The sequence below is a fragment of the Nerophis lumbriciformis genome, linkage group LG24 (genome assembly GCF_033978685.3).
Source record: "Nerophis lumbriciformis linkage group LG24, RoL_Nlum_v2.1, whole genome shotgun sequence".
NCBI classification, from domain to species: domain Eukaryota; kingdom Metazoa; phylum Chordata; class Actinopteri; order Syngnathiformes; family Syngnathidae; genus Nerophis; species Nerophis lumbriciformis.
The window spans coordinates 41,675,119-41,690,492 of NC_084571.2; the positions used below are offsets into that span (position 1 = coordinate 41,675,119).

At 40.2% G+C, this 15,374-nt stretch overlaps 1 protein-coding gene across 1 annotated transcript in view; it reads right to left on the reverse strand.

The window, feature by feature from the left end:
• Positions 1–11,441, reverse strand: part of syngr3a (synaptogyrin 3a) — a 31,142-nt gene extending 19,701 nt beyond the window's left edge. The window contains exon 1 of the mRNA XM_061982115.1: positions 11,208–11,441. Within this exon, the coding sequence (XP_061838099.1) occupies positions 11,208–11,309 (102 nt within the window). The 5' untranslated portion in view covers positions 11,310–11,441. The remainder of the gene's footprint in view (positions 1–11,207) is intronic.
• Positions 11,442–15,374: the final 3,933 nt, after the last annotated feature.

A 15,374-nucleotide genomic window follows, 5' to 3' on the forward strand; every position in this document is an offset into this window, starting at 1 on the left:
TAAAATGTATATAGAGACATACTGTAATAAGTCATACTTGCCAGCCCTCCCGGATTTTCCGGGAGATTCCCGAAATTCAGCGCCTCTCCCGAAAACCTCCCGGGACAAATTTTCTCACCGAAAATCTCCCGAAATTCAGGCGGAGCTGGAAGCCACGCCCCCTCCAGCTCCATGCGGACCTGAGTGACGTCAGGTGCGCAACACCACGTAAATCGTTGGCCGACCAAAAAGTAACCCCAGTACGCTATAGCCAACATTCACCAGGAGATGGCAACAGACAAACATAGATCACTCTATTACATTCCTCCCCTTTTAGAAATGTATAGAAGTTACTCAAAATAAATAAACAACCCAACCAAAAAATGCAGCAGCTCAATTAAAAAACTGTACTTAAGCCACATTATTTTCTTTTTTTTTTTAGTACTGAACTCTTAACCCTCATTTAAAAAATAAACATGCTTATTATACAAACAGTATTTGTACATCTTTAACACAGATTTTTATACTGTCTTCAGAGATTCAGTTTTTTTGGTGGTACTCGAAACCTTTCTGGGTACCTGCGAAAGGGTGTTCAGCACGGTTAGAAAAATAGTGACAGAGAATAGAACAAGGATGGACAATTCAACCCTTAACTCAACAATGAGTAGATGAGTGTTATGTGTGTGTATATGTGTAAATAAATGAACACTGAAATTCAAGTATTTCTTTTATTTATATATATATATATATATATATATATATATATATATATATATATATATATATATATATATATATATATATATATATAAAATAAAATAAATATATATATATAGCTAGAATTCACTGAAAGTCAAGTATTTGTTATATATATATATATATATATATATATATATATATATGAAAAACTTGACCTGGTGAATTCTAGCTGTAAATATACTCCTCCCCTCTTAGCCCCGCCCCCAACCACGCCCCCGCCCCGCCCAGACCACGCCCCCCCCACCTCCCGAAATCGGAGGTCTCAAGGTTGGCAAGTATGTAATAAGTTGAAGTAAATAATGAAGATTAAAAACAATTACAAACAAAAATAAATAGATGAACTAAAAGTAGTCTTTTTCTCACAATGTGTCGACTTTTTTCTTATACAATTGGGAACAATTCCTCATAATCTTTCTGTTTCTGTCATAATGCAATATTTTCTCTTAAAATTATTACTTTAACATATAAAATTACTTTTTAATGCAAAACAGGGACATTTGTCATATAAAGTTGTGACTTTCATCACAATATTGCCAATTTTTTTTGTTGCTCTTGTAAAATAGTGACATTTTTTTTTAGTAAAATTATAATTTTTGTCATAGTTTTGCCGAGTAAAATTACAATTCCATCCATTTTCTACCGCTTGTCCCTTTCGGGGCCGCGGGGGGTGCTGGAGCCTATCTCAGCTGCATTCGGGCGGAAAGCGAAGTACACCCTGGACAAGTCACCACCTCATCGCAGAAAATTACAATTGTTATTATAATATTGCCGACATTTGACAGTTTTCTAATACAATTGTGACTTTTGTCGAGTAAAATTATGACTCTTTTCATAAAATAGCCAAAATGTTAAGCTTTTCTTGTAAAACTGCGACTGTTATTGAGTACAATTCCAACTTTTATCATAATATCGCACAAATGTTCAGTTCTTCTTGCAACATTTTGACTTGCGTTTGAGTAAAATGACAACTTTTATTATAATACTGCCCAAATTCTGTCATGTCTGTGTGATCATGTTTTGTTTTAGTAATGTTCGGTTTAAATTTTGGACTTTTTGTGCACTTTTGTTTTGTTTTGTCACCATAGCAACCATTAGTTTCACCTGTCACGTCACGCACCTGTTCCACGTTTGGACTCATTGTGCACTCTTGTCACCATAGCAACCATTAGTTTTCACCTGTCATGTCACGCACCTGTTTCACGTTTTGAGTCACGCACCTGCTTTCACTAATCATGTCCATAGTATTTAAGTTCATTCATTTTCTGTTGTTCGGCCTGACGGCATCTGTCAGGACTTGGACTTTGGCTTGGTTTGTTCTCCCGTGGTGCAAATGAACTGGACTGGTCAAGGCTTGAAGGTGGGTACATGATTTATTTTAAACTATCAAAAAAGGAATAAACAAAAAGCGCGCACAGTGGCGGAGAATAAAACTAGACTTTAAACACAAAACTTGCACATTGGCAGAAACTATGAACAATTAAACAAAACACTAACTGTGGCTTAACAAACAAAAACTTACTTGGCATGGAACCGGCATGAAAAAAAGAGTAGCAAGGGTCATCAGGGTGTGGAGAGTGTGCAGGAGCATAAATGTGGTGGTCTAGCTGGGGGTTGCGGCTTGGCATGGCGAAGCTGAGTCACCCCACCTGTACAGTTCCCAGCCCTAATGACCCTTGCTACTCTTTTTTTCATGCCGGTTCCATGCCAAGTAAGTTTTTGTTTGTTAAGCCACAGTTAGTGTTTTGTTTAATTGTTCATAGTTTCTGCCAATGTGCAAGTTTTGTGTTTAAAGTCTAGTTTTATTCTCCGCCACTGTGCGCGCTTTTTGTTTATTCCTTTTTTGATAGTTTAAAATAAATCATGTACCCACCTTCAAGCCTTGACCAGTCCAGTTCATTTGCACCACGGGAGAACAAACCAAGCCAAAGTCCAAGTCCTGACAGATGTCGTCAGGCCGAACAACAGAAAATGAATGAACTTAAATACTATGGACATGATTAGTGAAAGCAGGTGCGTGACTCAAAACGTGAAACAGGTGCGTGACATGACAGGTGAAAACTAATGGTTGCTATGGTGACAAGAGTGCACAATGAGTCCAAACGTGGAACAGGTGCGTGACGTGACAGGTGAAACTAATGGTTGCTATGGTGACAAAACAAAACAAAAGTGCACAAAAAGTCCAAAATTTAAACCGAACATTACTAAAACAAAACATGATCACACAGACATGACAAATTCCAAGTTTTTCTTGTGAAATTCCAACTAATTTTTCACAACAAGCTTTTTTATATTTACATAGTTTGTATTTATTATTAATGTTGTAAATACACTTCTTTATATATCTAGAAAGGCTGGTCCTAAAGAGGTAGGAATTTTTCTCAGGTCCCAAGAAGGTCGGAAAAACACAAGTGTGTGTGTGTGTGTGTGTTTGTGTGTGTGTGTGCAATGCCAACTTGAGTGATACAAGTTAGCATAGCTCTAAGACCAAATCATCTTTTCCTTCTAGCTATGACAATTCTCCTGAAACGAGCCTTTCTTCTTGCGCTCCCACATGGACAATGATCACATGATCAGCTGAGTAACAGAACAAGGCCATGTGACACACACACTCCCACCCGGCCATGTGATGGTGGAGGTTCCACACAATGTCAGACCCAGGGTGACATTAAACCTGATTAGAGACACAGGTGCTTCTATGCTTTTTGCACTGCACCTGCAAAACACAACATCATGTAGGAAGTAGCACTTTTCACAGTCAATTAGTGGTTAAAAATATGTCCATTTAGGTTGGTTAAGAGGAAAAAGTGTTGCTTTTGACAGGAGAGAAGCAGAAAAAGTCGACTATTTACCATTGGGCCGGAGCCCTTTGTGAGGCCGTGCCGGTAACGATATCAGTTCCTCTGCCGTGGTCCGTATGAGCGCTACTCGGTTGTAGTACACTTTCCCACCACTTGTGGCAGTCATGGCTATTCCAATCAAACAGAAGAAGTCTGCAGCTAAAGTCAGAGAGAAGTTTCTAAAGCGCAAAATGTGGTAAAGCTCTATTTTTATTTGCACTTTAATTGTATTGACAGTTGATTTTAAGAAGCATATATATTATTAATTTAGTATGTATTTATTTTGGGGAGTCTGTGGTGGGCTCTCCTATTTCTGGGGCTGAGGTTGCTGAGGTAGTTAAAAAGCTCCTCGGTGGCAAGGCCCCGGGGGTGGATGAGATCCGCCCGGAGTTCCTTAAGGCTCTGGATGCTGTGGGGCTGTCTTGGTTGACAAGACTCTGCAGCATCGCGTGGACATCGGGGGCGGTACCTCTGGATTGGCAGACCGGGGTGGTGGTTCCTCTCTTTAAGAAGGGGAACCGGAGGGTGTGTTCTAACTATCGTGGGATCACACTCCTCAGCCTTCCCGGTAAGGTCTATTCAGGTGTACTGGAGAGGAGGCTACGCCGGATAGTCCAACCTCGGATTCAGGAGGAACAGTGTGGTTTTCGTCCTGGTCGTGGAACTGTGGACCAGCTCTATACTCTCGGCAGGGTCCTTGAGGGTGCATGGGAGTTTGCCCAACCAGTCTACATGTGCTTTGTGGACTTGGAGAAGGCATTCGACCGTGTCCCTCGGGAAGTCCTATGGGGAGTGCTCAGAGAGTATGGGGTAACAGACTGTCTGATTGTGGCAGTCCGCTCCCTGTATGATCAGTGCCAGAGCTTGGTCCGCATTGCCGGCAGTAAGTCGGACACGTTTCCAGTGAGGGTTGGACTCCGCCAAGGCTGCCCTTTGTCACCCATTCTGTTCATAACTTTTATGGACAGAATTTCTAGGCGCAGTCAAGGCGTTGAGGGGATCTGGTTTGGTGGCTGCAGGATTAGGTCTCTGCTTTTTGCAGATGATGTGGTCCTGATGGCTTCATCTGGCCAGGATCTTCAGCTCTCACTGGATCGGTTCGCAGCCGAGTGTGAAGCGACTGGGATGAGAATCAGCACCTCCAAGTCCGAGTCCATGGTTCTCGCCCGGAAAAGGGTGGAGTGCCATCTCCGGGTTGGGGAGGAGATCTTGCCCCAAGTGGAGGAGTTCAAGTACTTCGGAGTCTTGTTCACGAGTGAGGGAAGAGTGGATGGTGAGATCGACAGGCGGATCGGTGCGGCGTCTTCAGTAATGCGGACGCTGTATCGATCCGTTGTGGTGAAGAAGGAGCTGAGCCGGAAGGCAAAGCTCTCAATTTACCGGTCGATCTACGTTCCCATCCTCACCTATGGTCATGAGCTTTGGGTTATGACCGAAAGGACAAGATCACGGGTACAAGCGGCCCAAATGAGTTTCCTCCGCCGGGTGGCGGGTCTCTCCCTTAGAGATAGGGTGAGAAGCTCTGTCATCCGGGAGGAGCTCAAAGTAAAGCCGCTGCTCCTCCACATGGAGAGGAGCCAGATGAGGTGGTTCGGGCATCTGGTCAGGATGCCACCCAAACGCCTCCCTAGGGAGGTGTTTAGGGCACGTCCGACCGGTAGGAGGCCGCGGGGAAGACCCAGGACACGCTGGGAAGACTATCTCTCCCGGCTGGCCTGGGAACGCCTCGGGGTCCCCCGGGAGGAGCTGGACGAAGTGGCTGGGGAGAGGTAAGTATGGGCCTCCCTGCTTAGGCTGCTGCCCCCGCGACCCGACCTCGGATAAGCGGAAGAAGATGGATGGATGGATGGATGTATTTATTTTAGCACTGCGTAATTTTTCATCCGTTTTTGTGAGTTCCTTCTTTTTCTGTATATTGGATTAGTGCTCAATTTTGTAATTAGCCTGACTTAAGTGTTGATACTAGAGATGTCCGATAATGACTTTTTTTGACGATATCCGATATTCCGATATTGTCCAACCCTTAATTACCGATTCCAATATCAAGCGATACTGATATATACAGTGGTGGAATGAACACATTATTATGCCTAATTTTGTTGTGATGCCCCGCTGGATGCATTAAACAATGTAACAAGGTTTTCCTAAATAAATCAACTCAAGTTATGGGAAAAAGTGCCAACATGGCACTGCCATATTTATTATTGAAGTCACAAAGTGCTTTTTTTTTTTTTAACATGCCTCAAAACAGCAGCTTGGAATTTGGGACATGCTCTCCCTGAGAGAGCATGAGGAGGTTCAGGTGGGCGGGGTTGAGGGGGGGTGCATATTGTAGCGTAACTGCAATGATACTGCACCTTGATATAGTTCTGTGGAAATGATTGTGCACATTTAAAGTGAACATTGTGTGATTTACTATTTTTGGTTTGTTGAAATTGTTCACACGTTGCACAGCTTTTATTTTGTTATCAATACCCAGTGAGACCTAGAAGGCAGAGAGTAACTCTTGAATAGTTTCTACTTCAGTTTGCATGCTTTGTTGACTTAGCACAGGATTAATATGAGCAAATGAGGGACTTGATACATGGAAGGAAGAGTTTTTATTTATGCTTTATTTTGTTTTTTGGTCAATACTAGATGGGCTGTGACTTAAAGTTTATTTGCTTTAGGGTTAGAAAAAGGCAAAACAAATGTGGAAAAATGCCAAAAATGGTCAAGATTCCCTTCCCGGGACTTGTAGAACTCACTCCTGGGAAGGGAATTTTGACCATTTTTGGCATTTTTCTACATTTTTTTGCCAATATGAGAAAAATGTCAAAAATACCCCTGGGGATGACTCAAGAGGGAGCTGGGAAGAAAAAGGTAAAAACAGGCCAGAAAATGTGGAAAAATGCCGAAAATGGTCAACATTCCCTTCCCGGGAGTGAGTTCCACAAGTTCCAGGAAGAACCAATATGAGAAAATTTTCAAAAATACCCCTGGGGATGACTCAAGAGGGAGCTGGGAAGAAAAAGGTAAAAACAGGCCAAAAAATGTGGAAAAATGCCAAAAATGGTCAAAATTCCCTTCCCGGTAGTGAGTTCCACAAGTTCCAGGAAGAACCAATATGAGAAAAATTTCAAAAATACCCCTGGGGATGACTCAAGAGGGAGCTGGGAAGAAAAAGGTAAAAACAGGCCAAAAAATTTGGAAAAATGCCAAAAATGGTCAAGATTCCCTTCCCGGGACTTGTAAAACTCACTCCTGGGAAGGGAATTTTGACCATTTTTGGCATTTTTCCACATTTTTTTTGCCAATATGAGAAAAATGTCAAAAATACCCCTGGGGATGACTCAAGAGGGAGCTGGGGAAAAAAAAAGTAAAAACAGGCCCAAAAATGTGGAAAAATGCCGAAAATGGTCAACATTCCCTTCCCGGGAGTGAGTTCCACAAGTTCCAGGAAGAACCAATATGAGAAAAATTTCAAAAATACCCCCGGGGATGACTCAAAGGGTAGCCGGGAAGAAAAAGGCCAAAACAGGCCAAAATGTGGAAAAATTGTCAAAATGGTCAACATTCCCTCCCAGGGAATGATTGGCAAGGGACACTAAGCAATGACACATTATTTGCAGATTATAATTATTGATTTGCAAACAATATTTTTTTGACCAATTAGGGGAAATTGCATCATTTCCCACGGCACACCAGACAATATCTCACGGCACACTAGTGGCAGCAGGTACTTCATTGCTTTGTAAAAGTCGGAATGTGTCGGCTGAGATGAGGATGGTTTGTCGTGAACCCAATATGCAGAGCACAGCGGGAGGCAGGTAAAAAGGTATGCAGCGTTTAAACCAAAAAATGAACAAAAGGGAAAGGAAAAGGCAATGGCTATGCAAAACGAAAGTAAAATTGGCTACAAAGTCAACAGAAACAGAATGTTGGACGACAGCAAAAACTTACGGCGTCCGCAATGTACATCCGTACATGACAAGGCAATCAACAATGTCCACACAAAGAAGTACAGCAACAGGTTAAATAGTCCATCCATCCATCATTTTCTACCGCTTATTCCCTTTGGGGTCGCGGGGGCGCTGGAGCCTATCTCAGCTACAATCGGGCGGAAGGCGGGGTACACCCTGGACAAGTCGCCACCTCATCGCAGGGCCAACACAGATAGACAGACAACATTCACACTCACATTCACACACTAGGGCCAATTTAGTGTTGCCAATCAACTTATCCCCAGGTGCATGTCTAGGAAAACACCAACAAAACAGGAAGGGCCACCAAAATAACAGCGTAAGACAAGAACTAAAACACTACACACAGAAAAACACCAACAATGGTTGAAAAACACTTGCACTGAGCCTAGTCTATAAAATCCGCTACACCTCCCTGATACCGAAGTACATGTCAAACAAATTTTTCCTCCTGTATAACAGGTTAGTTTTGGTGAATCAACTCACTGAATAATATCCATGTGATCTTTATAAGTTTAAGTACACATTCTGATGGTGGAGCCTAACTCTAAAGTGTTTGTGAGTTGTAGTTTGTATTTGTGAATGAATCCAGCGCACAGCTGCAGCAATCAATACAAAATGGCGACTTGAGTGCGCAATGTTTATATAGGAACTTCTGATCCTAATTCAGACTCCCAAATTAGAGCTCCCGTTTTCTTATTGATTTTATAATGTATATTTGTATAATGTGTGTGTTCTGAAATAGTGACAGAGAATAGAACAAGGATGGACAATTCAACCCTTAACTCAACAATGAGTAGATGAGTGTTATGTGTGAGTTTATGTGTAAATAATTGAACACTGAAATTCAAGTATTTCTTTTATTTATTTATATATATATATATAAATAAATAATAATTTATTATATATATATATATATATATATATATGGAATTAAAAAAAATATATACAGGTAAAAGCCAGTAAATTAGAATATTTTGAAAAACTTGATTTATTTCAGTAATTGCATTCAAAAGGTGTAACTTGTACATTATATTTATTCATTGCACACAGACTGATGCATTCAAATGTTTATTTCATTTAATTTTGATGATTTGAAGTGGCAACAAATGAAAATCCAAAATTCCGTGTGTCACAAAATTAGAATATTACTTAAGGCTAATACAAAAAAGGCATTTTTAGAAATGTTGGCCAACTGAAAAGTATGAAAATGAAAAATATGAGCATGTACAATACTCAATACTTGGTTGGAGCTTCTTTTGCCTCAATTACTGCGTTAATGCGGCGTGGCATGGAGTCGATGAGTTTCTGGCACTGCTCAGGTGTTATGAGAGCCCAGGTTGCTCTGATAGTGGCCTTCAACTCTTCTGCGTTTTTGGGTCTGGCATTCTGCATCTTCCTTTTCACAATACCCCACAGATTTTCTATGGGGCTAAGGTCAGGGGAGTTGGCGGGCCAATTTAGAACAGAAATACCATGGTCCGTAAACCAGGCACGGGTAGATTTTGCGCTGTGTGCAGGCGCCAAGTCCTGTTGGAACTTGAAATCTCCATCTCCATAGAGCAGGTCAGCAGCAGGAAGCATGAAGTGCTCTAAAACTTGCTGGTAGACGGCTGCGTTGACCCTGGATCTCAGGAAACAGAGTGGACCGACACCAGCAGATGACATGGCACCCCAAACCATCACCCAACCATGCAAATTTTGCATTTCCTTTGGAAATCGAGGTCCCAGAGTCTGGAGGAAGACAGGAGAGGCACAGGATCCACGTTGCCTGAAGTCTAGTGTAAAGTTTCCACCATCAGTGATGGTTTGGGGTGCCATGTCATCTGCTGGTGTCGGTCCACTCTGTTTCCTGAGATCCAGGGTCAACGCAGCCGTCTACCAGCAAGTTTTAGAGCACTTCATGCTTCCTGCTGCTGACCTGCTCTATGGAGATGGAGATTTCAAGTTCCAACAGGACTTGGCGCCTGCACACAGCGCAAAATCTACCCGTGCCTGGTTTACGGACCATGGTATTTCTGTTCTAAATTGGCCCGCCAACTCCCCTGACCTTAGCCCCATAGAAAATCTGTGGGGTATTGTGAAAAGGAAGATGCAGAATGCCAGACCCAAAAACGCAGAAGAGTTGAAGGCCACTATCAGAGCAACCTGGGCTCTCATAACACCTGAGCAGTGCCAGAAACTCATCGACTCCATGCCACGCCGCATTAACGCAGTAATTGAGGCAAAAGGAGCTCCAACCAAGTATTGAGTATTGTACATGCTCATATTTTTCATTTTCATACTTTTCAGTTGGCCAACATTTCTAAAAATGCCTTTTTTGTATTAGCCTTAAGTAATATTCTAATTTTGTGACACACGGAATTTTGGATTTTCATTTGTTGCCACTTCAAATCATCAAAATTAAATGAAATAAACATTTGAATGCATCAGTCTGTGTGCAATGAATAAATATAATGTACAAGTTACACCTTTTGAATGCAATTACTGAAATAAATCAAGTTTTTCAAAATATTCTAATTTACTGGCTTTTACCTGTATATAGCTAGAATTCACTGAAAGTCAAATATTTTTTATATATATATATATCTTAACCACGCCCCCCAGCCCCCACCCCTACCTCCCGAAATCGGAGGTCTCAAGGTTGGCAAGTATGCCCTAAACTAACACCCCCCTTCCACATCCCACCTCCCCGGATTGTAAATAATGTAAATAATTCAATATATATACTCTGATGATGAACTTGTGTGATGTGATGATAGTTTATATTTGTACCATGAATCGATTAACGTGGACCCCGACTTAAACAAGTGTAAAAACTTATTGGGGTGTTACCATTTAGTGGTCAATTGTACGGAATATGTACTGTACTGTGCAACCTACTAATACAAGTCTCAATCAATCAATCAATGGTGTAGTATGTTCACTATTTTATTTAAGGACTAAATTGCAATAATAAACATGTTTATTATTGCATTTTACTATGTAAAAGCACTTTGAGTCAGTAGAGAAAAGTGCTATATAAATATGATTCACTTTAATGTGCCGTAAGATTTTTGTTAAAAAAAACATTTTATGTGGTCACCTTTATTTTGAAAAGTACCAAACTATTTTTGGTACCGGTACCAAAATATTGGTATGGGGACAAACACCAAGCAGCCGCTGGCAGAAAATTAGAACTGCTGAGTTGAATTGTTTTATGTTTTCTGCATTCTTTCAATAAAACAATGGTTAAAAAAAAGGTGTAAAAACATTGTTGTGTGGTAAAAGTGTACCACACCAAAATGGCATCTGCATAATCAGATGACCGACATCCTCCCGCCATTGGTCGTGCCGGTTGTTGGGGGACATTCACCCTGACATGACGTCACTGCCCGTGCGCGCGCACCGCCGGCCACGAGCCAATCACAGGTGCGATGACGAGGAGAATATTGCCTATTTTCAGTCCCAAACACGCGCATGCGTGACGAGGGGGAAAAGGCCACGATCTTCGCGATAACAACATTGTGCTGCTGATGGTGCGTTTGAGTAACCTGGGAAAAGCAAACATGTGTACAAATGCAAATGACCACCGTGGCCTTGCTTTCATCCTCCGCGTGAACGTGAACACACCCCGGAAGAGAACACGCATCCCGATGTTGGGAAAAATGAAATAAAAATAAAAACTCACCCACGACAGGATTCTTAATATGGTCTGCGGTTGTTTGGCGAAGGTAATGGGGTCCACAGTGGACCCGCTTCGGCCCGCTCCGAACGATCCCACTCCGTCCATCTTCGCTGGTTCCGTGTGCGCTCCTCAAGGCTCCTCCACCGCACACGCACACGCACGCGCACGCACGCGGCCCGAGCTCTGCTGCAGGGACCGCTCCTGCGTGCGCGCTCCCGCCTCCTGCGTGGCGTGCATGACGACGATAGAGGCGCATTTACATCGATACCACACGATGGAAATACACGCCATTATAGCTTCTGATTAACCTCTCTATTGTCGCTGTATGACGTCATCACACATGTACTCAACTGCAGAGAGTGCCAGGCGTCTATAAAGGCTGACTGATAGAATGGACACGAGTACAGCCTGGGATATATGGAGCTCATTGGTGTGCACACTGCTTAGATTTAGATTTAGATTTATTGGGGAAGTTCATTTTCACTGACCGTACATTCAGACAATAAACATCACACTTTAGATTTAGATTTAAATGTAGATTTATTGGTCCCCGTGGGGAAATTCATTTTCACTGACCGTACATTTAGACAATAAACATCACACATTAGATTTAGATTTAGATTTAGATTTAAATTTAGATTTAAATTTGGTCCCTGTGGGGAAATAAATTTTCACTGACTGTACATTTGGACAATAAACATCACACATTAGATTTAAATTTAGATTTATTGGTCCCCGTGGGGAAATTCATGTTCACTGACCGTACATTTAGACAATAGACATCACACATTAAATTTAGATTTAGATTTAAATTTAAATTTACATTTACATTTAAGATTCAAATTTAGATTTAAATTTAGATTTATTGGTCCCCGTGGAGAAATTCATTTTCACTGACCGTACATTTAGACAATAAACATCACACATTAGATTTAAATTTAGATTTAAATTTAGATTTATTGGTCCACATGGGGAAATTCATTTTTACTGACCGTACATTTAAACATAAATATCACACATTAGATTTGGATTTAAATTTAGATTTAGATTTAAATTTAGATTTAAATTTAGATTTATTGGTCCCCGTGGGGAAATTAATTTTCACTGACCGTACATTTAGACAATAAACATCACACATTAGATTTAGATTTAGATTTAAATTTAGATTTAGATTTAGATTTAGATTTAAATTTAGATTTATTGGTCCCCGTGGGGAATTTCATTTTCACTGACCGTACATTTAAACATAAACATCACACATTAGATTTAGATTTAGATTTAAATTTAAATTTACATTTAAGATTTAAATTTATATTTAAATTTAGATTTATTGGTCCCCGTGGGGAAATTAATTTTCACTGACCGTACATTTAAACATAAACATCACACATTAGATTTAGATTAAAATTTAGATTTAGATTTAAATTTAGATTTAGAATTAAATTTAGATTTAGATTTAAATTTAGATTTAGATTTAAATTTAGATTTAGAATTAAATTTAGATTTATTGGTCCCCGTGGGGAAATTCATTTTCACTGACCGTACATTTAGACAATAAACATCACACATTAGATTTAGATTTAAATTTAGATTTAGATTTATTGGGGAAATTCATTTTCACTGACCGTACATTTAGACAATAAACATCACACTTTAGATTTAGATTTAAATTTAAATTTAGATTTAAATTTAGATTTAAATTTAGATTTAAATTTAGATTTATTGGTCCCCATGGGGAAATTCATTTTCACTGACTGTACATTTAAACATAAACATTACACATTAGATTTAGATTTAGATTTAAATTTAGATTTACATTTAAGATTTAAATTTATATTTAAATTTAGATTTATTGGTCCCCGTGGGGAAATTCATTTTCACTGACCGTACATTTAGACAATAAACATCACACATTAGATTTAGATTTAGATTTAAATTTAGATTTAGATTTAAATTTAGATTTATTGGTCCCCGTGGGGAAATTCATTTTCACTGACCGTACATTTAGACAATAAACATCACACCTTAGATTTAGATTTAAATTTAGATTTGATTTAGAATTAAATTTAGATTTATTGGTCCCCATGGGGAAATTCATGTTCACTGACCGTACATTTAGACAATAAACATCACACTTTAAATTTAGATTTAAGATTTAAATTTAGATTTAAATTTAGATTTATTGGTCCCCGTGGGGAAATTCATTTTCACTGACTGTACATTTAAACATAAACATTACACATTAGATTTAGATTTAGATTTAAATTTAGATTTACATTTAAGATTTAAATTTAGATTTAAATTTAGATTTATTGGTCCCCGTGGGGAAATTCATTTTCACTGACCGATTTGGACAATAAACATCACACATTAGATTTAGATTTAGATTTAAATTTAGATTTAGATTTAAATTTAGATTTATTGGTCCCCATGGGGAAATTCATGTTCACTGACCGTACATTTAGACAATAAACATCACACTTTAAATTTAGATTTAAGATTTAAATTTAGATTTAAATTTAGATTTATTGGTCCCCGTGGGGAAATTCATTTTCACTGACTGTACATTTAGACAATAAACATCACACCTTAGATTTAGATTTAAATTTAGATTTAGATTTAAATTTAGATTTATTGGTCCCCATGGGGAAATTCATGTTCACTGACCGTACATTTAGACAATAGACATCACACATTAAATTTAGATTTAAATTTAGATTTTAGATTTAAATTTAGATTTAAATTTAGATTTATTGGTCCCCGTGGGGAAATTAATTTCCGCTGACCGTACATTTAGACAATAAACATCACACATCAGGGACAAAAAGACATCATCCATGACAGTGACAGCACCAACACGTTTACATCTCATATTTCACCTCCAAAGTTGTTGTTTTTTAATAGTCAAACGCAGATCCGTGCGCAAGGGATTGAACTACGTAGGGCCCCACCATCCGTGGAGGGCCCCGTTCTGCTTCAAGTTAAAAGGACATGTAAAATGTCAATTAGTGAATGGCAGGGCGCTTCATATGACATTTGAAGCAAATGTATTCCTAGCTCCTTCCTGCTTTGTCACTGATAAGAATATCATTTCACCTGACATTGTCTCCTGCAGGACCGAGTGTTAGTGCAGTCGTAAAGGGACTGAATCTTGTCAAAATGAAGAGATACTAATGTATGTTTTAGTTCTGTTAATGCATCCGACATTCCCCCATCCCCATTTATTAGTTTTAGTACAACACATGCATCAAAAGAAATTCAAGTTTGATATTGCAAAATTGGTTTCAAATAAAAGTGTGTAAGATTCTTGTAAATAAGTACATTTTATTCATATAATAATAATAATATATTTTATTTGTAAAAAGCACTTTACATTGAACAACCTCAAACTCAAAGTGCTACAGTGCATTTAAAAACCCAACAACGCTAGAACCACAAATAGCTGCCCCCAACAAGTAAAATAAATAGTAAAAAAATAAAAACAAGAACAGCCTAATAGCTAGAGCTAGCACACATATCCATCCATCCATCCATCTTCTTCCGCTTATCCGAGGTCGGGTCGCGGGGGCAGCAGCCTAAGCAGGGAAGCCCAGACTTCCCTCTCCCCAGCCACTTCGTCCAGCTCTTCCTGTGGGACCCCAAGGCGTTCCCAGGCCAGCCGGGAGACATAGTCTTCCCAACGTGTCCTGGGTCTTCCCCGCGGCCTCCTGCCAGTCGGACGTGCCCTAAACACCTCCCTAGGGAGGCGTTCGGGTGGCATCCTGACCAGATGCCCGAACCACCTCATCTGGCTCCTCTCCATGTGGAGGAGCAGCGGCTTTACTTTGAGCTCCTCCCGGATGGCAGAGCTTCTCACCCTATCTCTAAGGGAGAGCCCCGCCACCCGGCGGAGGAAACTCATTTGGGCCGCTTGTACCCGTGATCTTGTCCTTTCGGTCATAACCCAAAGCTCATGACCATAGGTGAGGATGGGAACGTAGATCGACCGGTAAATTGAGAGCTTTGCCTTCCGGCTCAGCTCCTTCTTCATCACAACGGATCGATACAGCGTCCGCATTACTGAAGACGCCGCACCGATCCGCCTGTCGATCTCACGATCCACTCTTCCCTCACTCGTGAACAAGACTCCGAGGTACTTGAACTCCTCCACTTGGGGCAAGATCTCCTCCC